Source organism: Manduca sexta, chromosome 12, assembly GCF_014839805.1.
Source record: "Manduca sexta isolate Smith_Timp_Sample1 chromosome 12, JHU_Msex_v1.0, whole genome shotgun sequence".
Taxonomy (NCBI): Eukaryota; Metazoa; Arthropoda; class Insecta; order Lepidoptera; family Sphingidae; genus Manduca; species Manduca sexta.
The window spans coordinates 8,629,460-8,653,867 of NC_051126.1; the positions used below are offsets into that span (position 1 = coordinate 8,629,460).

Below are 24,408 nucleotides of genomic sequence, written 5' to 3' on the forward strand. Positions count from 1 at the left end.
TCTCTGCCAACCTAATTTTACTGAAAATAATGCTACTTACATTCTAGATCAATAACCTTATAGTATCCGTTAGTAATAATGAATTTTCTACGGAAAAGTTTCTCGTACATCTGAGCCGATGTTATTTGACTTTCTTTTGCGAAACCAAACTATTCACGAGCACTATTCTCGATAATATCTGATCTAATTTGTGCCTCATTATAACTACGAAATAGAAAATAATAACAATTATTTACACATGTTCATAAAGTCGCGTTTTCCTTAATTCTACTAATTCTGGTAATTTTGTTTCGTATTCGGCCAATATTTTAAATCAATAACAATTATTCTTCGTTTACCATTAAGCCACATACAGTCGTTAATAATAATTGCAACCAACCTCACAATATAATCAAATTTAAAAGAAATGGTAGTGTTTGGTTTATTATTTTTCGTATAATAATAAGGTGTTCTCAAATGTGCACTTCCCTTAACATTGCGTAGTAAGTTTTATCATCGGGTCAACATCATTGTTTATTGCCCCTTGTTGATGCTGATAACGCGTTTGGGACGGTAATCTGTCGCTGTAAAAACTACAGCAGTTATAAAACAACCATGTTATAACTTCTTTGTATATTCTACATAATATTATCGCATAATTTTTATGATAACATAATAGTAATAATTGGCTGGAATGTTACGCAAAAAATCTTAAGTATGTATTTCATATGACTGCCTCGCTTCGCATAGGTAACGTGACAACAAGGCAAAAGAAATATCGGCCGCTAATATTCTTATTGTTAAACTGTAGTAGGATAATCATGGTGTTTGAAATATTAGAAAAACTAAAGTAATGAAAGTCATGCACCGTGCATTAATAGTATGTTTAGATGTTGCAATGCATTTTTTTATTACTGCTACTTGGAAATCATAAATGTAATTTTTAGGGGAGGAAGTTATCGATATATGGAAATATAGTTATGTTCGTATATTTCTAACCAATGTACAGAAAGGAGAAGGTTATTAAATGTAAAATTAATTAAGAAATGCTTATGATTTCTTATGTTTAAACGCAAATGTTAGACATCAAAATAAATAATGTTTTGATATAAAAAAACTAGATAAACTCAGCCTCTAGTATTTTACCAGCCTGACCTAATGGATGTACTACATTGTACAAGTATACACCGGCCACTGACTTATCAAACAGATACAATTCCTATACCATATTTTAATGACAATTTAGATTCTGGCTATGTTAAAACTCGTACTAATTAATTGGACTTATAAGTAGATGCTCCGTTATTCTATAAAATTATTTGAACAAAGTAAGTAGATGTGTATTATTGTACAAAAAATACGCGGCTATGTTACAGAAAACGTTTTGATATTGTGTTAGGCGTTTCAATAAGCAGAAAAAATATGTAGGTAAGTACAAATTCCTCAAGTATATGTCAACTTCCTATACTGGAAATAAATAAGTATTGTTTTTAAACAGGTCAGATGTCCCTGTGTGAAACGAACGAAAAAAGATTATTATTATTATTTGCCGTCAGGAAGATAAAAATATAAAATCTGCGAACCAAACTTCAGACAAGCAATAATGAATGTATGAAAATAAATTATTTAAATATTATGATAACCCGCCGGACATGTAAACATAATTTCGTCGTCCGATTCGCCGTCTTTGCAGCGATGTTTCAAAGATAATTCATTGGACGCGAAATATATTGCAATATAATTCTTTTTTACCGCTGAGAACGGAAAGCTATGTATATTAAAAACACTTTTTTTTCTAAAATTGCTACATTTTAAGTAATTATTGTATTATTTGGCCAAATTGTAATTTTTTTTTTCTCATATGAATCCAGTGGCAGGCAAATTCCTGAGTCCAATGTAATATTTATATTACAAATGTAATGGTTTTTTATGTGGTTTCTAACACGTGTAAGTCAACATTTAATAACGAATTAACAATCCCATTTCTTAAAGCTTCTCAAAGCGCACTGGTCTAGAAATATCGCAAGCGAAAGCCCACAGGGACGGCGCACGAGGCAGAAAACTTCGAACAAATAAGATCTTCCAATAACGCCATCAATCTGTATGCTGGACATGAAATCCCAACTAGCGCAGCGAGCATGTTCATGCAAACAATTCCTCAAAATATTATGAACTAGGTGTTGGTTGGGGTTTCGCTTGCGTGAATGGCCTGGCTGGTATAAAAGTCTCAACTCTGCTATGTTTACGAGCACTATCTTTATAAAAATATGACCAAAATTCAAATATTCACTGTGTATAGATAAGAGCAAATTACCGGGATAAGAAGTACTCTATATATTAAACCAGGACATGGTCTATTCGTGTTTTCATTTAAATCCGTTCAGAAGTTTCTGTATTTATTTATAACAAACATCTAAACATTTCACAACTAACTTTCGTACCTATATACTTAGCAACTAGAAATAGTAAAAAAAGTAATAATAGTAAGCAAAAAGCTAAGATAAGTAGTAAAACATCAGAGCGATCAGTGCATAAATCAATTAGCCAGTGTATGCGTCAAATACGCTGCAAGCGAGCAAGCGCATAACCTGCTGAAAATCATCCCCACGAATACATACATGAATTATCCTCTCATGAACTAATACATAATTAATGTAATATGAGAAGTATGGACGTAAATAGAATATAGCCAAGTTTAATTCACTTTCTCAAAAATTAAGTACATATTTATATTTAGAAAGCAAAACGAAAAAAAATACAACAATCAGCGAAGACAGTCTTCTATGATGAAATTTATACTTAATATAAAAATAATATGAAGCGTCATATTGTAATTTTTTATCTTTTTTCGTATTTTGCTTCGTAGAGTTGCATACGTTTCATGAATTAAATTCCACCCTGCATGGCCACGTGTAAGTCGTACCGTATTGCGAGTCGGAATGTCATATCTCTATATTAGGTACTGCGTCGCTTATTTGATAGGTACTTTATGCTTGGCCAGTGAAGCATAAAATTCTATTCAATTATATTAGACTTGTGAAAAGGAATAAGGTAGAAAAGGATTTTTTAACTTTCAAAATTTCATTAATTACTTTACCAGACCTTCTCAATTGGCAGATTCCTTGACAAAAATGACAGATTGCTAAATATTTACTATAAACTATCTACGTTACTGTTCCAAATGATTGTAACATATACACTCTACACGTCCTTCGTGTATAAACACGAATAATCAGGACAGGATCAGAACAGGTATAATCCTTGCCTCTGAGTCCAGTAACGCTTACATGATTATTCTGATTTTGATTATGATGACTTTATTTTGATTTAAATTTTGAATAGCCATCGCCCCACTTCATGTTAAGTTAGGTATATACAATTATGTAACAAACTAAATTAAACCTGTAACTATAACTTGTAGTTAACTAAAACTGACCACTCTCCCCCCCCCCCCCTCGAGGCAATTCTTGTGCGCTTGGTCTCCACACCAAATGCACGCCCTTGCATGAAGGCACGTTTGCCGCGACCCTAGGCACACAGTTCAGTATGTATACCTAACGTGACCATTTATTTTTCGTCTCAAAACGGAATATCGGTTTATTTACGTCAAGTATAGGTTCTCAATGAAAAAAAAACAAAATACGCTTTTTAGAAAATTTGTACCTCGACGGCCGAGCATTGCACGGATGAAAATTCGTAAAATCTCGTTTTCCCGAACAACAACAAAGATGAAATTTTTACTCATTACTCATCTTATCATTACACACATTTTATTCATTAGAGAAAAGATTCGTAGGCGTTGTAGTCAAGTAGCAGCCCGGTCGGCTCTTAAATTTTCATACGGTTTCGAAAAACGGGACAATTTTGTGTCCCCGAGATTTTTGTGGGGACACCGGGACAAATTAGCGAAAAAAAGGGACGGTCCCGTTTAAAACGGGACGTCTGGTCACGTTATGTATACCTCATAGTTGCGAAATACACATTGAGGCCTATAAGGGTTCGCGAAAATTTCCCCTCCCTCTCCCTTCCAACTCTCCTGAGATAGCTCCTTCTACTTCCTCTTCTCTTTCTTCACCCTATCACGTGAAGTTACGGTACGTGGGTCGCCAGCGTACCGTCCGCTGGCACCCTTGGTGATAACGGTAGGGCCTACAAACTCCTCATAGGGACTGCCGTGGTTGCTAGGCCGGGGGATCGCTTGTACACCGTTCGCAGGATACCGCCGACGACAACCACGACAAATCGCTAAAAAAAAAATCTAATGCTGACTGTAGTAAGGCTCTGCAATAATGGAAATGTATAAGATTAAGATTAAAAATATAAACCAATAATTTCCATTCACTAAACATACATACATAAATACAATTTATCCATCACATAAATTATAACCTGACTTAATATAAACGTAAGACGAATACACAACTCAATACATACAACTGTCATATTGAATTTCTTTGCGTTATACCTACTTTATCCTAAGATTTTTTTTTATCTAATGATTTAAAAATCAGCCCTAAGTATTGTTGCACCTCCGCCATCACACAATCATTTCAGATATTGACAGACTAAACACAGCTGTTATATTACCTAACTCTTACGCAAGCGAAATCCTTTTCCACAACGATTTACTTCAGAGCAACTAGCAAGCACTTGATACTCGTTACAAATTGATAAGAAATATTTTCTGCAACGCAGCTGCAGATGTAGGTCAGAACTCATTAATAATATTTGAATGACTCCCTCTATTTTTAACAATGCAAAATCGAAAATTGGCGAATTTGGTTATTGACTTTTATGTAGTAGATTTATGTAACTCGCGTGCAAGATAAAGTCAGCCACGAAAGTAGCTAGACAAACTGAAAATTTTAATTATCTCTGCAGGTTAAGTCTAATAGAACCATTCATTTTTCTTTATCTACATTAAAGGTATCCTTTTCTAATACAACTTATTAAAGGAATAAAAGTTATTGTCTGGGACAACAAACTATTACGAACTTGAAGTTTTGATTTTTTTCCAATCAGAAGATCCAAAAGAAAGAGCTCATGGCTCCCAATGTCTGACATACGGATGGGCTGTGTCACCAGTTGAGAGAAGTCATACGCCAAGGCCAACTCGTGTACAGACCTTCTCCAAAGGTCGGTGGTCCGAGACCCTAACCACTCTTTATGATAAGCTTGAAGTCCTCAAGGGCCTCCACCTCCGCTGTGGTGGTCCTTGGGACGTGGTTCATTATTCTTCAACATGGGTACCACGAAACGCTTTATATCAATGACTTAGTAAATAGTAAACGAAACAGCTACTATATTTTGAACCTACAACTACAAATCAAACCCATTCTTTTCAGATAACCCCTTTGCGCTATCGGTTGACCAAGTAATCCATACTCTATGTTATAAATTTATTCATACCTAATTGACTTGAAGCCTTTCAAGTAAACAACTTCGCAGATTATTTTCTTAAGCAAAAAGAATAACAGTTTCTGTCTGTAAATAAACTCGTCACGTTGCTTAACCTACTATTGCCAATAAAGATTTTTTTGTTTTGCAACATACATTTTCAACAATGATAGGACCCATCTCAAATGTTATATGAATTTTCAATTGCCTCGGTGGCGTAATTGCATTACTGCTGAGGTCTCGGATTCAATCCTCAAGTCTGGCAGAGTGATATTGGGTTTTTCTATTCAGTATCAGCCCGCAGTCTGTGGAATTTAGGCCCGATGTCGCCATAGGCTCGCCCGCTATAGCATCATGAGATGGAATATGCACGACAAAAAGTTGGTGCACGAGTTGTGTCTCTGCCTACCCCGCCGAGGATAAAAAGCATGACTGTGTGTGTATAATTTTTGTGTATGAAGTTTAGTCGCACGCCTTTAATATAGTTAAAAAGACGTTTTTTTGAATATTCATGATTACACCCACAATGAATTGTGTGCAGTCACTCCACCCCCTATTATATTATGTCAAAGCCATTACGGCACGAGTAAGCTTCGAGACGCATCAGTTTTGACTTTATGACAAGTGATAACGACCGCGAAATGATATTCGGACTTAGAGGTGCATTTTCTTCGACAGTATTTTATGAATATTCGCCTGAATGTATTGGACATTAATGGACTATCAATATGTTTGTTATGAATTACACATCATAAAATATAACCGTCGATGCACTTGAATTAATATGTGTGGATATCGTGCAACACAGTTTTTATAATATGTAATTTAGTAAATTGACAATTCATTGAGGTAATCTAAAACAAAACGTACATATTTAAGCGTTTAACTCCATAAATTAATATATACTTAATCTTAAATACCGTATCCTACTTAAGGCGATACCTCAAGGTCCATTTTCATACATTTTGTTTCGGCTTTAATCTGGGTAACTAAACAAGTATTGGCAAGTAAAGAATTTAAATTCACGTCTAGTTAGTGATTAGTTCTCGCAGTTGAAGAAAAATAATAATCATGGATATTTCTGCCTTTAAAATTTCGTCATATTAAATTTTAAAGGCCGAAATATCCATGATTATTAATTATTTTTACGTTTTTCTTTCAACTGCGAGAACTAATCACTAACTAGACGTGAATTTAAATTCTTTACTTGCCAATACTTGTTTAGTTACCCAGATTAAAGCCGAAACAAAATGTATGAAAATGGACCTTGAGGTATCGCCTTAAACGGGCATTTCCCATTTTCTTATATTTAACCCCTGATTAAGATACTTGCCGAATACACACGAATACAAGTGTGTAAACAGATTATGCAGGTGTACTCGGGCTCATTATATATAAATAATCATATTTATTCGCCAATATATTTCACGCATTATTCGCCAATAGTCTAAATGAGGTATGAAAGGGAATAATCAAAGTATCAAGGAGAGTTACTTGGAATTTGAATTATCTACGTAGGTACATAATATTTATACTTGCCGCAATTTTTTTTCTTCTTATTCTTCCCTGTTCTCTATCTCCCGACTATCTCTACCCTCACACCCAAAATTAAAATGAATATAATATTCAATTATTTGTAATGATACAATAATTTATCTTAGCTTAGGCATCGAACCCACGGTCTCAAGCATCACAGTCGGCTCAGCATCCGCTTCCTTACGAATAACAACCGGCAAAATTTCTAGGTAATAATTCTTAAATGATAAAATGACAGTTATTTTCAAATACCTACTGTAATATGTATTAAAACAGCGAAGTATATAACATTTTTATATATTTTAATAAATAATGGACACTGCTGAATATAGGTCTTCCCTAAACATTTCCAGACCAACCAATTAGAAGCGGGCTGCATCTAGCAGGTTTCTGCGAGCTTTACAAGATCATCCATTAGCTTTGTAAGGGTCACATTACACGTACAACGCTGCGCCTAGCGGTATGTGGTCTAAGGTATCCACTTAAGAATTTTCCTGCGGCATCTGTTTTCAATTTTACAAGCTATGTGCCTTGCTCATTAAACTTAAACAAAAAAAATCGAAGCCCTCTTCATAGCTTGCTAACTGACTGGGGATCGTGTTAGGCGGGCCATAGTCAGAGCCCACAATTTGCTAGTATAAACTTAGCTTGACGTTTTTGTTTTAATTATGACATGTTCAATGGCGAAGAGCATCAGTTCAAACAATCTTTATCTTTACTTGGCTCAAAAGACCAGTATCCAAATTGTAAAGCTGTAAAATGAGTTTAAAAAACGAAATGCGTCAACAACGTCATGGTGCTGTCACAGTTGTGAACTTGTCATTTTCGTAATTGTCAAATCTATTAGGGTTACCATATTTTGAAATAAGATACAAAAAACGCAATACATTTAACCTAAATATCCCCTTTTAACCGATATTTACTTCTATAATTGAACACCAACCAACAATAAAATATTCATATAATTTAAAGGCCAACAATATTATAAATCTATGATAATAAATGATAAATAACCTGAAAAAAACAAATGTATTTGTACTGATTTTTTAAGTCCAATAATTAATTTTAATAAAAAATTCAAAATTATATTTTAACTTTTATTTTATTAATTTTCATTTCGGAATTTTGATTTAATGTCGGAATGAATTTGTTTGAAATTGCGCAATCTAACTGCAGAATTTGAAGGCTTTTTTCTGACAACACAATTTTAGATACATTCGAGATTAGTTTTCGCTAGAGTAGAAAAAGGATGTAAATTGTTCAGTGATTTTATCACCTAGCTTGGACAGTTACAAAGCTAGAAAGGAAGTTATAACTGGCCTTTCTGTAAGAAAATAGATCATCATTGCGAGTCAGATTGACGCTAATATTCTACTCAGCTATTTAAAAAAATAACTGAATGTCTTTCACCACGAAAGACGTGGTCCTCAAAGAGGACAGGCCCAAATCATTGCTATTACAGAAACATTCAGATTACCTAGCAAGTTATGGATTAAATAAGGATGATTATGAATACTGCATGACTGAATATCTTCGCATGTCCGGTATATATTGGAGTTTAACTGCAATGGAGCTCATGGATCAATCTTCGAGGTACTTACCTGTTTTTCATTATTTTTATACCAACATTTGCAAATAGCACGTTTGGCTGCTCTATGCCCTATAGATTAGCGTAAATTACACTTATCCCAGCTTTTATGCCCTTGGTGTAAATATTTTTAAAAAATCTGTTACCATCATAAGAATCCTACGTGTTACATCAATGTTATGAAACGATTAACTTAATGGAATTGTGAATATAAACATCTGGTAGGTATCTCATAACACCTGAAATATATCATATCTATACTATTATATAAAGCTGAAGAGTTTGTTTGTTTGAACAAGCCAATATAAGAAACTATGGGTTAAAATAGAAAAAATCTTTTAGTGCTGGAACAAGCCATTCTTTGAGGATGGCTATATGCTATATAACACTATTTACGACCCATAAGAGTAGAGAATCAATGAAAACGATTGCAAAAACTGAAAATGTTTCCTTTTGAAAGCTGTTGTTATGTGTGCTGTGTGTGTGATTAAAAATATGCAACAATCCTATATGACAGAACAGTTCCTCTAAAAAGTTTTAAACAATATAAAAACAAAGTCCCCGGTGCATCTGTCTGCCTGTTTGAATGTGAACTCAATTATATATAATTAATTAAGAATATCGAGCAATTTATTTACAAAAACAAAGTTATGCATGTTACAATCAGAATGTCATATTTCATCACATGAGTCTCGTTGCAAATTATTATGAAATATAATATGAATATGAACTTGTAATTATTTGGCAGTTAACTCGTTTAAAATAACAAATTTTAAAAACTTAAAAAAAAAAAAAAGAAGTGATAATGATTAGTAACTTTTACCAATAGCATCTACTATACTGTATAATAGATATCTATAAGTGGAAACTTTGTTGATTTATGTATTTTAAGTTATGTTACCTAGTTTATAAGAGTTAATATATTGTATGTTTCCCTAATAAATAAATAAATAAATAAATAAATAATTCTTTACACATCGTCATTTTCAGGATGCCCAAGGAGGAAATCATTGAGTTTATAAAATCATGCCAGGACAGCGAGAGTGGTGGTATATCAGCTAGCATTAACCATGATCCTCACATGCTCTATACTTTAAGTGCAGTACAGGTATATACACAGTATGATTATTATTTTTTTTTACTTTCAATTTATTTTTCACACACAAATAGAAGAGGTATTTATCTTCATATGTAACCACAAAAATTAAAATATTATGTCAATATTCTGAATCATTGTGATGTTTTACTTAATATTTCCATGCAGGTACTAGCAATGTATGACAGGCTGGATGCTATTGATGTTGAAGGAGTTGTAAGATTTGTAGCATCAATGCAGCAGGAAGATGGCAGCTTTTATGGTTAGAATATTATTTTACAAAATATAATAAAGACAAATATATTAAAAGTTTTACAAAATGCTTAAATAATGCTTGATATTTTTAATTCATACTGTACTATGTATTTTTCATGATGCAGGTGATAAATGGGGTGAAGTGGACACCAGATTCTCCTTTTGTGCTGTGATGTGCCTTTCTCTTCTTCATAGAATGGAAGACATTAATGTGAACAAAGCTGTTGATTTTGTCTTAAGTTGTATGAACTTTGATGGAGGATTTGGCTCCAAACCTGGCTCAGAAAGTCATGCAGGTAATGCTAATAAGTTACAGTTTCTGATATTATAACAATAAACTTTATTATAGTATAAATTATTATTATTACTTTTTAGAGCTTAATTAAAATGTTACGGTTACAAACAGCACACCTGGGGGCCTTCATTTGTATTTGGTTTTGAGGACAATTTTACCGCCTTAATGTGGTAAAATATATCTAAAGACAGAATAGTACCTTGTTTCATATTTTAGTTTATTTACAATTTGACTTTTCTTATTTGAAATCACAGTTGTTCCACATTCATAATTAAATGATTTCATCTATCCTATTCCACTAATATATTCTAAGTATTTTTATAAAAAAAATTATGTAGCATTATTTATATTTTCATTACCTAGGTCTGATCTACTGTTGTGTTGGAACACTGTCAATATGCAAACGAATGGATGCCCTCCATGCTGATGAGCTGGCCTGGTGGCTCTGTGAACGGCAATTACCTAGTGGAGGCCTAAACGGAAGACCTGAAAAGCTGCCTGACCTATGTTATTCATGGTAAAGCATAAAAAAAATTAATACTTATTATATTTATCTATAACATGATATAGCTAAATTTCAACCTCTAATTTTTGTTGTAAAAATTCTAACATGTGTTTTTTGTAATTATACTTTTAATTTTTAACTTTTTAGGTGGGTGATGTCGTCACTGTCCATGCTTAACAGAATACATTGGGTAGATAAGAAAAGTCTAGAACAATTCATACTTGCATGTCAAGATGCTGAAACTGGTGGATTCAGTGATCGACCAGGCGATATTACCGATCCATTCCACACATTGTTTGGTTTAGCAGGATTATCATTACTTGGCAACACTAGTATAAAAGCTGTGAATCCTACATATTGCATGCCTCAAGAAACAATAGATAAATTGAAATTAGAGCCTCAAATATTGCATATTTAATTTATTTGTACATATTATAGAAGTTACCAAGACCAAAATAAATTATTTTAAATCATATAATTTTATTAATATTGTAACTATTGAAGTATCCGTTATTACTATGAAGATTGGTAGACTGTTTTATATTTTATATTCAATTTATAATTAACTACGATTCCTGCTATTACAGTTATCACATACAATATTTTTGCTTTTACACAAATATATTATGTTGTGCCACCTAACAAAGTAGTTGTTTCATTTTATTTCGATCTTAGGTTTATGTATATAATATTTATACCAGCAATATAAAATACTGTCTCACTGATAGGTTCGGGTCTTCTTTATTATAGAAAAAAATTATCACACTGGCTTAACACGAGCTCGCAGACTTCAAAGACCTTAAGGTGGTAGCTCAAGGTCCATTTTCATACATTTTGTTTCGGCTTTAATCTGGGTAACTAAACAAGTATTGGCAAGTAAAGAATTTAAATTCACGTCTAGTTAGTGATTAGTTCTCGCAGTTGAAAGAAAAACGTAAAAATAATTAATAATCATGGATATTTCGGCCTTTAAAATTACTTGTTTAGTTACCCAGATTAAAGCCGAAACAAAATGTATGAAAATGGACCTTGAGCTACCACCTTAAGAATACTTATGGAGAATTCTAGGGTATATACTGTCCGTATAGGTTCCCTTACGTGTTTTTTCGTCGTTAAAATGAACGATAATTGACAAACAATACACACATGACTTCGAAAAGTAAGAAGTATATGCATTGGCTTTTAAAACGCTGAAACTGTCTCGGCAGTCCGTTCCAATCCCCAACCTCGTGCCCATTTTAAAATTATTTCATTGACTAAATGCATGTTAAGCACGAATCAAAAATAAAAAAGTCAAGGCACATGACAAGATGACAGCAAAACTGTCACTGTCAAAGAGAATTCAAAATAAAAACATAACCTCAAAATATTTTTTTATCAATAATCAAAATTCAAAAATATTAAATTTGTTTAAAATGCCTTCAATTCATTACATAGAGTTCTTTATAATTAGTTTAGGCTTACATATATTCACGTTATTTACTTACATGGCTTACTATAGTGATCTAATAAATAGTAACTACTTCAAAGATTTTCAACAAGAATACGATTATATTATCGGTGGGTAAATGCATTGATTAAGAACTTTTTTGCATAGGTTCTTGGAAAATATGTATACCATATACTGTTTCTGTTTGTATAGTGGGAGCTGGCACAGCTGGTTCCGTCATAGCTCAACAAATAGCAACCGAAACAAATCATTCGTTTATAGTCCTAGAAGCTGGCGGGAGAAGTAATAGTCTGTTCAACATGCCGGTTTTGGGTCCATTTTTACACGGATCATTGTATGACTGGCAATTCGAAACTCTACCACAGAGAGATGCTTGCCTGGCTATGAGAGATAAGGTAAAATTTCGAAGTACATTCAGGGCGCCGTATTCTACGTCTACGGGGCCATACCCGTCTTATTCCATCTACGGTAGTTCTAATCAGAGGATTGCATTGCTTGCCATATAGAAATTAAAGTAGACAAATTAAAAAAAAAACTGTTTCCCCATATGGCTATGTAATCTGCCCTTTAATCAGAATGACCATAATTGCAAAAACACGGTTTTGGTCCCTTAGACGGAATAGGGCTCCTCAACAATAAATAAAAAATACAGATAAATATTATGCAAGCAGTAATTATGCAGCAAACATCCAGATATTTTAAGAGACACTTTTTTTTCATTTTAATTATTCCTATAATTTCAGAAATGCAAAAGTCCTCAAGGGAAGATAATAGGCGGATCTTCAGCACTCAATAATATGATTTACGTAAGAGGCAATATATCACATTATGTGAATTGGTTCCAACAAAAATATACCAAAGAATATATAAAAAATAAATTTAAATACTTAGAAGAGGAAATTTTACATTTAGAAAATGTTAAGTATCAAAGTGATTTGTCAGATGCCATATTAGATGCTGCCAAAGAGTTAGGATATCATAATAATTTAGGATTAGATTTTAATGTAGGATTTAGTAAAGCTGTAGTGAACCAAAAAAATGGAAAACGATGGACAAGCCCCGAAAAGTCTGGTTTTTCTACCCACATACTGACTAATGTATTGGTAAATAAAATAATGTTTGATAGAAACAAGGCTGTTGGAATTAGCTTTCTATTATCTGGAAAAGTAAATAAAATATTAGCTAGGAAAGGTATAATTCTATCTGCTGGAGCATACAACACACCAAAAATTTTACAATTATCTGGTATTGGACCTGAACAAATATTGAAACAATTTGACATACCACTGGTAAAAAACCTCCCAGTAGGCAAAAATTTACAAGATCATGTAACTACAGGTTTGGACTTGGTTCAATTTGATAAACCAGTCTCTATAACTGCCATGGATATGGTAAATCCATTTCATGCTTTTGATTACTTCTTCAATGGAAGAGGCCCTCTTACTTCATCTGGTTGTGAAAACATAGGCTTTTTGTCTTCAATGAACCAAACAACACCAGACTTGCAGTTCATGGTGCTATCAGCAGGATTAGCATCTGACAGAGGGACTCAATTGAAAAAAACTGTCAATATAAATGAAATAACATGGAATAATTATATCTCTAAAGGTTTGGATAAGTATGTAGCTACTATACTACCTGTGATCTTACATCCTAAGAGTAAAGGTGAAGTGTACATACAAAGCACAGATCCAAATATCCCACCTGTAATAGATCCAAAATATTTATATAATAAAGAAGATGTAAATTTACTTATAAGAGGTTTGAGGCTTATTAAAGAATTCGTTGAAACAAAGGCTATGCGAAATATTGGCGCATATTTAAATGAAAACATATTTCCAGGATGTGAAAACTACGATTTTTTTTCAAATTCGTATCTCGAATGTTATGTGAAACATTTAACTTTAACCAGTTTTCACCCAGTTGGTACTTGCTCTATGGGTTTACCGACCTCCGAAAATGCAGTTGTTGATAACTCCTTCAAAGTTTTAGGGGTAGACGGATTATACGTAGTCGATGCTTCCGTTCTGCCGACGATGCCTAGCGGCAATATAAATGCAGCCGTTGCTATGATGGCTTTGGTATTTTTCGACACGAACATAAGATTAAACAGTGAAATAAAAACTGATATTCCTTTTTGTTTTAAAAAAGACCGATTTTATAATGATAATAGTATGTTAGTTTGTTACAAATGAGATTATTTTAAAATCTAAGTATGCATATTTAAATTATTTATTCATATAAATATACCCACAAAGTTTATAATACAGTGACTTATTATTCTTCTGATATATTATGAATATATCTAGGTAAGTAAAATTTCGTATATAAACTCAAGTTGTCTCATACGCTGTTCTTCACAAACTCTATTTTTTGATGATCGTAATCCAAAAATAGTGTAATAGAATGTAGAAGAATAAATAATAAAACAGCAATAAGTTTTAACACTTTATTGAAAGTATTAAGGACACTTCTATGGACGAATAACGCGTACATCATATTTTGAGCTTCGATTCCAAAAACAACCACTATAATACTACAAAGGTCAGTTCGACATAAAATACAAATATCTACTGAAACACCATAAATAATATTTTGCTTATATCATAACATTTGGTCGTAACTCAAACTCACATTCACTTAAATTAATTAGATATGTCAAGTAGTCGTAATACTACACGGAAAAATAATGTCTCGTTCACTGTTACAAGGTCCCATGTTGATTTTGATTATGTTGAGGAAATGGGATTTAAAATTCTAATGGTAGTAAAAACAAAACTTTCATGGTTCCTCCTTTATTTATCTTTCAGGATTGTTGTTTTTTTTTTTACTAAAAAACACACAGAATCGTTGAATTACTCAATTTGTCCAAAAAAATATAACATAGAACCTTGTAATAGTGAGCCAGCGAAATGTATAACACATACGTTATGCAGTTCCAAATGTATGAATAGATAGGTGCAAAATAATTTAGTTGAATAGATAAATCACCTACAATACCACAAGCGGTCAATTTTTTTTTTCATGCATTTGGGGCGTAGTTAGCCACATGGTTCCTAAGCCTTACGGTTGGTTAATTTCACATTGAATAGGTACTCTGCCAAGAGCACAACCCACTAAGTACGTGGGCATCAAATACACAATACAATATCTAATTTAATATTCGCTGACATATTGTGTTATTAAAAAATAGATATTCTCCTAAATACAAGAGCAGCATTATTTATCATTGGAGTCAGGATCCGATCATAAAAGAAACAATTTACTGCATTTATAATTTTATAAACCAAATATTAAAAATAACTATTACCCATATTACATTATTTTTGTGCGCATTTTTGTTTCGGCTTTCAATTTTAAACTCCTGTTTTTCTAAATATTTGGTATAAACCGTAACTACCATAATACGGTCTATAATTTCAATAGGCAATGAAATAATACTGGGAGACTCTACATAGAGATAGTATACAAGCTGCTAACACACAATTACATATATTATAAATAGGTACCCTTCATATTTTAGATACTTATTTATATGTACTTAATTATATCGTATAAAAGAAGTCAGATTATTATTGTATATTAATAATATGATACGTATATTCTTTTTAAAAAATCAAACTGAAAAATCGCAATCACGGTGACATAATAATATTAATGAATTTAAAGGATGAATTTCACAGAAATAAAATTATATAGACCTTAGGTATACATAATAGTAATAAAAGTATATGACTGGTATTTAATATTAAAAATGCATTAATGACTTCGGTAAATGTACAATATTATTAGTACAGATTATCAAAATCCTTAAATGGAAACTTAAGAATGCAGTTTATAAAAAAAAATGGTTTTCACATATTTAATTTAAGAAAAATATCATATTTCATAACAAATGTTCATAATGATTACATACAGGTCACAAAAAACTTGTTCAAGAATTGACACTTGAAGACCAAACACAAAAATACTTCATCATTACGTTTTACAATTAATGTTGGTTATCTAAATAAATTTTCACCACAGATTAGTTTCGGTCTTTTGATAAATTTATTATTAATATATAATATATACTTACATAATTTTTAAAAACATGGAGGTTCGCATATCTTTTTGATAGATTGATTGGAATGAAAGCTATTTTTAATTACACAAGTTATAATTTGCCTATTTCATTACGTCGCGCACAACTTACTGCTTCCACCGTCGTTTTAGCAACATATTAAATGTATATTATTACTTCAATTACGACAAATATATTTAGATGACTCCTATGTATCCGACTTCGATTCATTTAAGTCTAAAAAAAGTTCAGAATAATCTGTCATTTTTGTAAACTGTATATATACAACATCGAAATATTAAACATGGTTACGGAATCGTTCGTTTTTATAAAAGAACCCCGTGGAACTATTATTTTTCGCTGTATTTATAAATCGGCTTATGTCTTGTTAAGGCTATGGATCTCATCCCTAAGAGCAAATATCATAATTATCCAATATTAACAATATTTTACATATTAAGTACAAATTAGTCTACAAATTTTTAACACCCATTAAAATATGAACAACACACGGACGGAAGTATTACGTATTTTTTGCGAAAATTACAAGCCATTTCGTTATGAAATATTGTGCGCCACACTAAATAAAATATACGTTTTGTTGAATATGACATAATTTACTTTTTTTAAAACCAGTTCAAATACAAACATCCTGATTCTTGGAACACGTATAAAATATTTTAGTATTGATTTAAGACATTTTGTTTGTTAACTACGATGTTATAAAACTGTAGAACAGATTATTATGTTTATTAATTCTAGAGTTTTTTTTTTGTTTTCTTTAAGGAGAAATATTCCAATAATCAGCTTCTTACCTTACCCTACTAAAAAACATGCATAAACGCAATTTTTGCTCACATTATATTGGACGGAATATCTGATAGTTTTTAAATTGTTCCATTAATGTACTACAGTCTAGTCGTAAAATATTTCCACACACTTGTAAGTTATCCCTTTTAAAAGTATCTTTACTTTTATAATAATTACCTATAATACTGAGCGGTAAATACGTCTTTTTCTATATCTATATAGTTGGCTTTACAAATTATAATTATTGCAAATAATAAGAAGCGTAAGTACTACTTGTAACACGTTTGAAGGTATACTTTCACACGTGTTATAATATGTGACCTAAGTATATATATATTTGTCGAAGCATTCGATTTAGAGTCACAAAAAAAGAAGATAAGTATCAATACTGGGCTTAAAAAACCAGTACGAACTTTGTAAGTATATTTAATTTTGAAATCTTAATAATGTTAATTTTGACGTGATCAAATAAATTGTCATATTATTAAGTTAATTTATAAATACAACTTACTTCAAACATATTTCGCATCGTATTGAAATTATATATAAATTTTAATAAGTGCAGTTTAAGCGCCGAAACCCGTGGTAAAAAAAAATACGAAATGCAAAAACACCAATTGTTGTTTCAAGAAAGCCTTGTAACAAATACAATAAGTATGTTCTGTAAAATATATACATAACTATACTATTTATTATTATGTGTTGCATAAAATAATTTAAGCAATATTACTAAGGATAGCGCTTCGGCTTATTTTTGTATAAAATACGATTGACGTACTTAATGCAATAAAATTTTCTTAATTGAATAGAGTGTATTCATTTCATAATACTGTTATTTACCAAATTATTATCCTTGGTTCTAATATTGAGCGCGTTATTTTGAGCAAATAAACTAGTAATTCATGTAGGTATAAATTATTGAAAGTATTTCATACTTTTATTTAACATAGTAACTCTAAATATAATGCGCATTGTGCAGTAATTTCTACATTAAAATCTATCATTTAAGAGATACATTTCCTTTACTACATTAATTTCGAATAGATCCAAATGGTGTACACGCCGATTTTTATAGACTATTTTTAAAATATATATGGTTTTTTCCTCGATAAAACATTTTTGGACGGAATAAGATGTCACATTAATTCTTTCTGAATTAAAACTTTTCTTTTTATAGTAAACTTCTACAGTATAGGCTACAGCCAAAGTTTTCTACATCACTATTAAATGAGCCCCACCTAATATTACAAACATAACATAATAGACAGTTTTATAACTATTCTTTCGCTTAAGCCTTGATATGACTAGAGTAATGATATCAAAAGTTATTTATTGCATCTAAAGGTTAATGTTTTAGTTAAACCTTAACACGACCACTGTAATGTTCCAACTACACACATTGAAATTTCCTAATACCACAACGTTTCTCCCTCAATGCATACAAATGTATTACATATAAATCAAATTTACACATATGTAACCATTTTTGACAAGTATATAAAAATCTTAGTAATTATACTCGTAACTTAAGCTACCAAAATTAATTTATAATATTCAAACATTATACTTCAGTTCTCTTCATAATGAGAAGAATCAAAACGTCTATTAAAATCAAACATAAGTTATTACACTTTATTGATAACGTATTTTTAAAAGTTAAAAACAAAACACTATTATATTAACTGTTTAACTTGTTCAGAAAATGTCAAATTAAATTTTATTCTGTATTGATTAAAATAGTTTGGAAAAGTTATAATTCAAATAATAATACACTTACTTGAAACAAGAGTCCAAATAATTATCTAGCATATCCAATTGCAAATCATCCCATTCTGTAGGGTTTAATAACAGATTGGTTAGGTCGTCCTCAGGAATAAGCGGCGGCGGTACAGCCGGTTCAACAATTACGTTTGCTCCTATATTTGTTTCTAATCCTATGTTGTCAATCGATTGAATGCCATCTAGGTCGAATTCTGGTAAATGAAGAGTCACGGCTTGCGCCATATCATTTGTTATTCCTTCAAATTCTGGAGGCGGTATGTTTGAAACAGCAATTTTTTCCTCAGTAACGTTTGTACCAGTTTTTGCTTCCGTTGACGCTCTTTTTTTCTTTTTCTGTGGTCTATTGGATATTCGTTTTGTTCCTTCTAAGTGCGCCAAATCAAGTTTCCAGAAACCACCTTTGCCTGGTTCATGTTTAGAGCGAGCCACTTTAACAAAAACTTTGTTGAGAGATAGATTGTGTCTTATTGAATTCTGAAAAAACAAATTATTCACTTAACTATATTTTCACATTTTTTTATAATTTATTATATCTACCTATATACCTATTAAAATAAATTATTAATCTGCAACTATAAGTAATTAAATCAGTTTTTGTGTCTCAATAATTTCGCCGCAATAAAATATACAGTAACCGTCCGAAAAATTACTGAATTATTTCATTAAATCTTAAATATCATGTCACCACTTATATGTATCTCTTATCATTCCATCCGATAAACTATAACTATCATCCACTTCAATGTAGCAATCCATTGTCTAAATCCAATTAACTTTAATCTTATCACTCACAGTTTGCAGATTACCCGTTTATTAAATTAACCCTAGATCCCTGATCACCACGGCAGCCGATAACACTTACCTGCCATGTGGGGTCCGCGTTCCTGTAATATTTAAAGTTGTCTCTTATCCACGAATATATTGCAGACAGCGTCATTTTATCATTATTATATCTCATTGCCATACAAATTAACGTACTGTATGAATATGGCGGCTTCTTCTCACTGTTCTTTTGATATTCCTCTTTATTTTCCATAAAGTCATTCTGACACTTTGCTATAGTCTGGTTGAATTTTTGCAGTCTTGTATTTTGGGGCGGTGTTTTAATTTGTGGACTCGGCGACATGGGAGATATAGGAAATTGAGGAATGGCCATTATGTTTGTTATATTTTGCAACCATGTAAGATTTGTTAGATCTTGTTCATCTTCTATAATTTTTTCTGGTTTATGTTTTACTCGCGTTTTTGCGGAATTATTTTCTTCCGAGTCGACAATTTCACTCTGGACCATTTCTGTATCAACAAGTTCTTGATTTTGTGCGTAACTGTCAGGTTGTTCATAAACATATTCAATCTCGACAGTATGAGAAGATTCAGGAACTGTATGGTCGACAGCGAAATATGCATCGCTGCATTGATCTCCTGAATCACCATAGAAATTTAAAACTGAGGTGTCTAACATTTCGCCGGAGGCGGGAGACAAACCCGATGTTATGTGCATCGTGATCTACATTGCTCGGTGCACCTGAAATAGAATTGCGACATTCGATGAGTCACCTGACAATAAATCAAATCTATACACAGTAAAAATAATCACTTTAAAATATTTAATGTAATTAAATAAAAATACTAAACACTCAAAAGATTAATAATAACCAGTAAAAGAATTTGCAAAATTTACCTGGAGTGTGAGATGGTGGCTGACGGTGACCGTCCAAGATGCCGGACGGTAATCGATCGGCGGCGGCGCGAGGCCAACGTGACGTCGCGGTGGTCAGCGGCCCCCCGCGCGCTCCATGCTGCGATCGAATCGTGGTGGGCTCTGGGTGCGTGTGTGCGCACTAGCCCACGGCGCGGTGGCTTGTGCGGGCAGGTGCGCGGGCCCCATTGTCTGCCGGCCGCTGAACACTGAACAGGTGTGTGCCCGCCGATCGATATTTTTCCGCCCGCGAAAGAACGGGGCGGCTGGCCCGCATCGCTCCAGACAATTAGTCATGGTTATCGGAACAGGACCGCAGCGAGTTCTCTAATCTACGGCTATGGAATGCCGAAAGTTTCACCATATGAAGTCATCTGACTACATTAATTTGATACTATCTTCTGGTACAATACGAGAGTAGTGTTATTTTTTTATTAATGTAATCACCTCATATTTTGTTACAAATCTATAGTGGTAATTTAATATTAAAGTTCGCAAGAACAAACTGCCTTAATGCGGGTCTGTATACTTAGATACTTCTTATCAGCTATATTTTCTGTCTAATTGTAAATGAGAATTCGCTGCGGGTATTTCCGCACTAACCACATAATTATAAGTATCATAAAAAATACACTTTTAACCAAGTACAAGCCAAGGACATCCATTACAGACTTGAAAAATTATAAATAAAACGTAAGGCGTGTTAACATAAATTAGGTAGATATGTTCATAACTATTGATATAAAATTTTAATTGCAAATTGTAAAACCTAGGAATAACTATGTATGATTATAATTTATCTTTACCAGGGTAAATATCCTAAGCACTAAAGGTTACACATTAAAAAGTTTCGAACGTAATAGATTATACCTACTATTATACATTATGGAAGATTGTACAAAAAAATAATGTATTTTTTATTTACTAAAATCAAGCACATAATTTAGTAGATTAGAATTAGACAACAACTTCAACAACAAGGGAGCAACCCTTTAGTTGGGTCATAGAACGCTACAAGGGCTTTCAATCAAACAAGTGCTTTTCGAGGGACGACAAAGCGTTCGCCGGCGTCGTGTGTTTACTTTGTCTTCAATAATGACAGGAAATTACATACCGAAAGTAATGAAAAAAATGCTATACTTAGATGTTCAATAAAATATAATTCTAGCTTGGAAAAATATAAGTTTGTGTTCAGGGCTCTCCGTTATTGCATTAAATAGAAGTAATATAATTATTTGTACCGTATCGTATAAGTCTGTGATGTCCCAATGTTGGGCAAAGGTGTCTACAAGATTCTATGAGCCGCAATCCTGCACTCTATTGCGTCAATTACTTATATGCAGGTGTCTAGTTTTTCCGGCATCGAGTTATTAATACTTACATTAAAACAGGTCTAAATGTGGATAGAATCAGGGACAACAGACTGGTAATCGTGATTCCTGAAACACAAGATTTAAAAATTTCTAGCGCGTTTAAAATAAATATATAAACAGTAACTTTTGCTTATGACTTCGCCTGCGAGAAAAAAAAATTGGGATAAATATTTTCCCGGGATAAAAAGTAGCTTATAACAATCAGGAGTAATGTAGCTTCCTATTTAAAGGGAAAAGAAAAGAAAATCGGTTTAGTAGTTTCTCAGATAAGCGCGTTCAAACAAATTTCTGATATATACTAGTGTAGAGTATAAATTTGAATTTTAACCGACTTCTACTAAAACCAAACCTATTTTTTTTTATTAATCTCTGTATTTCTAAAAGTTCATAAACATATCCCTTGCCTTGAATAAAAACTTGAACTGCATTCTCAATGATAAATAATAATATAGTCGCGTGCTCCCTGTCCACCCCTAAATCTACCCCAACAGGCGGTATTCAAACGTGTGCAACGTAACGGTGGGTGCCTGTCACCGTTCCCTATACATTATGCGATCCCGTATATAACCGTGACTTTTTTATGTAGTAAGTGTGTTTTATTAGTATAATTTATAAAATTGTGTGAGAAAACAATGTTACTTTTATAATTCCTGTTTTAAAATATAATTTTTATGCGTAAGTGTAAGAAATTTCGGTTCATCTTATATGAAAGTCTAGATTATTTATATATTTTATTTCGAAACACCATTAGGTAATACACAATACAAGTATCTTTTATGAAGTATTAGGGTATAGACAGTGTGTTTAAGTACCTCTTGAAGGTATTTACAGCTTACTCCAAGAAAATGAAACCATATAAAATGTGTTTCAACATTTTTTTTTCGTGTACGAAGTGGCTATATTAGGCTAGTATAAGTATTAAAGATTAAAAAAATCCCCTATTTATCTATACGGCTATCAAAGCTGTCCTTCGTGTAAACCGCCCCCATAATTGCAAAAACTGATTTATTCCCCATAGACGAAATAAGGGCCTTACATACATTCTCAGCGGTAAAATTCACGGAGAAATGCTGTAAGTATTCATGAAAATATTAGGTAAATGTCACTTTCATTATTACCGATATTGTCGCTACACAATACATAGAAAAGTTAATTATCGGTCTTATGACTAACACTATGTAGGTGGGAGGCCATGACGTCAGCAGTGAAAATAATAACATATGGTCATGAGCACTTATCAATGAAAACAATAGGTATTTTTAATAAGAGCAGTAATTTCTTTTAAAATTAACTTAATACAATAGAACTGCTTAACACAATAGTTAAATAGAAAATACGTTAATAGTATAATCAGGGTGATCTATTCCTTCTTCAGGGACATATCCGTATTTTTGCATTACGAGCGTTCTAATCTAAAGAAAGATAAAAGAGCCAAAAATGGCCTATTCACTTATATGATTATTAATAATGTCCCTAGATTAGAATGCCCGTAATTATTGATTTGATTTGACTGATTTGCCCCCATAGGCGAAATAGGCCTCCCTGACTAAGATTTTGGGCAATTCTCTGTATAAGATAATGAACCAGGGAAGAAAAGGTAAACAAAATATATTGCGTGATTATTGTAATGCTATCATAAACAATTTCTTTGTCATTAACCTCTATGTAACGTTGTCTGTTAAAATTTATAAGCTCTTGTTGATTTAATACATCTTTTAAGTATTTAATTGACTGAAGAATCACGTACAGATTCCATAATAGATTATTGCGTATACTGTATTCCATTAACCTAGGCACAGAGGTCAATCAATGACCTTAAGAATTCTATGTTCTAATCACCTTTAAGTTCGTGTGTCGCTGTTTGATAAGCATTAAAGTAAGTAAAATCTTACCGACTTATATGAAACCTTTCTGGAAACGAACTCAAGTAAACTCTAAAAGGTTTAGATTAGAAAAAATTTGAATCAGTTGTCAGTATAATAATTACTGGGCCATAAAATATCTATGATGAACGCAATTTGGTGCCTTAGTGCTGAACCAAGAACTACCAAGAACTGTTAATCGAAAGTCACAGAAGGAAAGCATTTATCAAGGGTAGCACTAGATTGTCCTTAACTTTTCTCTCCAATTTGTCGAATAAAACACAAGAATAAACAAACTTACATAACGGAAGCGATACTCAGACTTAAACCCTTCGAAAAAACCAACAGTCAAATAGATGCATACGTTCCTTCCCAACTTCAAGTGCCATTAGTTGCAATAAACACTTGATCCTAATTGCTGGGACAAATTGACCGACCACCCCACTGGTCATTGCGTCACTTGTGCGGCATCCGTGTAGACCATATGTCATTTACACCTGTCATAGAATACAAGGGTTGAGCTTGAACGCGATGTTGGTTGGAACAGTAGAGTATGTTTGAACTATTTTCTAAATTTAACCAAGGATTATTGTAAGGGGGTGCGATAGCGCTGCCATCAAGACGAGCTAAAGGAAACGGGATACTGTCAGCTTATTTCAAAGCCTTTCGAGTTTCGTCCTATTTTCAAGGTCTCATATCGTGGAGTAGGGACGGACTA

At 32.5% G+C, this 24,408-nt stretch overlaps 3 protein-coding genes across 3 annotated transcripts; 2 read left to right on the forward strand and 1 right to left on the reverse strand.

Moving 5' to 3' along the window:
• The first annotated feature begins 8,114 nt into the window (after positions 1 to 8,114).
• Positions 8,115 to 11,297, forward strand: LOC115441516 (geranylgeranyl transferase type-2 subunit beta). Its single transcript, XM_030166332.2, has 6 exons — positions 8,115 to 8,505; positions 9,491 to 9,608; positions 9,765 to 9,858; positions 9,977 to 10,147; positions 10,510 to 10,663; positions 10,799 to 11,297. Exons 1-6 carry the CDS (start codon positions 8,312 to 8,314, stop codon positions 11,067 to 11,069), a joined length of 1,002 nt encoding a protein of 333 aa, XP_030022192.1. The 5' UTR covers positions 8,115 to 8,311; the 3' UTR covers positions 11,070 to 11,297.
• Positions 11,298 to 11,984: 687 nt separating this feature from the next.
• On the forward strand, positions 11,985 to 14,370 carry LOC115441513 (glucose dehydrogenase [FAD, quinone]). The gene is made up of 3 exons (XM_030166330.1): positions 11,985 to 12,211; positions 12,294 to 12,496; positions 12,845 to 14,370. Exons 1-3 carry the CDS (start codon positions 12,067 to 12,069, stop codon positions 14,294 to 14,296), a joined length of 1,800 nt encoding a protein of 599 aa, XP_030022190.1. The 5' UTR covers positions 11,985 to 12,066; the 3' UTR covers positions 14,297 to 14,370.
• Positions 14,371 to 14,536: 166 nt separating this feature from the next.
• On the reverse strand, positions 14,537 to 20,629 carry LOC115441515 (forkhead box protein J1-A). Its single transcript, XM_030166331.2, has 3 exons — positions 20,438 to 20,629; positions 19,619 to 20,281; positions 14,537 to 19,230 (listed from the first exon to the last, which is right to left on the reverse strand). The coding sequence occupies exons 2-3, from the start codon at positions 20,255 to 20,257 to the stop codon at positions 18,748 to 18,750; spliced, it is 1,122 nt and encodes a 373-aa protein (XP_030022191.1). The 5' UTR covers positions 20,258 to 20,281; positions 20,438 to 20,629; the 3' UTR covers positions 14,537 to 18,747.
• Between the last annotated feature and the right edge of the window lie 3,779 nt (positions 20,630 to 24,408).

Bases quoted from the DNA above. Each gene is read 5' to 3' on its own strand.
- LOC115441515 (XM_030166331.2), bottom strand. From the start codon at position 20,257: ATGCACATAACATCGGGTTTGTCTCCCGCCTCCGGCGAAATGTTAGAC. The intron at 19,231-19,618 runs GTAAGTGTTATC...TTGTTTTTTCAG, and splicing joins ACGCGGACCCCACATGGCAG to AATTCAATAAGACACAATCT.
- LOC115441516 (XM_030166332.2), top strand. From the start codon at position 8,312: ATGTCTTTCACCACGAAAGACGTGGTCCTCAAAGAGGACAGGCCCAAA. The intron at 8,506-9,490 runs GTACTTACCTGT...CGTCATTTTCAG, and splicing joins CTCATGGATCAATCTTCGAG to GATGCCCAAGGAGGAAATCA. The intron at 10,148-10,509 runs GTAATGCTAATA...TTCATTACCTAG, and splicing joins TGGCTCAGAAAGTCATGCAG to GTCTGATCTACTGTTGTGTT.
- LOC115441513 (XM_030166330.1), top strand. From the start codon at position 12,067: ATGCCTTCAATTCATTACATAGAGTTCTTTATAATTAGTTTAGGCTTA. The intron at 12,212-12,293 runs GTGGGTAAATGC...CTGTTTGTATAG, and splicing joins AGAATACGATTATATTATCG to TGGGAGCTGGCACAGCTGGT. The intron at 12,497-12,844 runs GTAAAATTTCGA...CTATAATTTCAG, and splicing joins GCCTGGCTATGAGAGATAAG to AAATGCAAAAGTCCTCAAGG.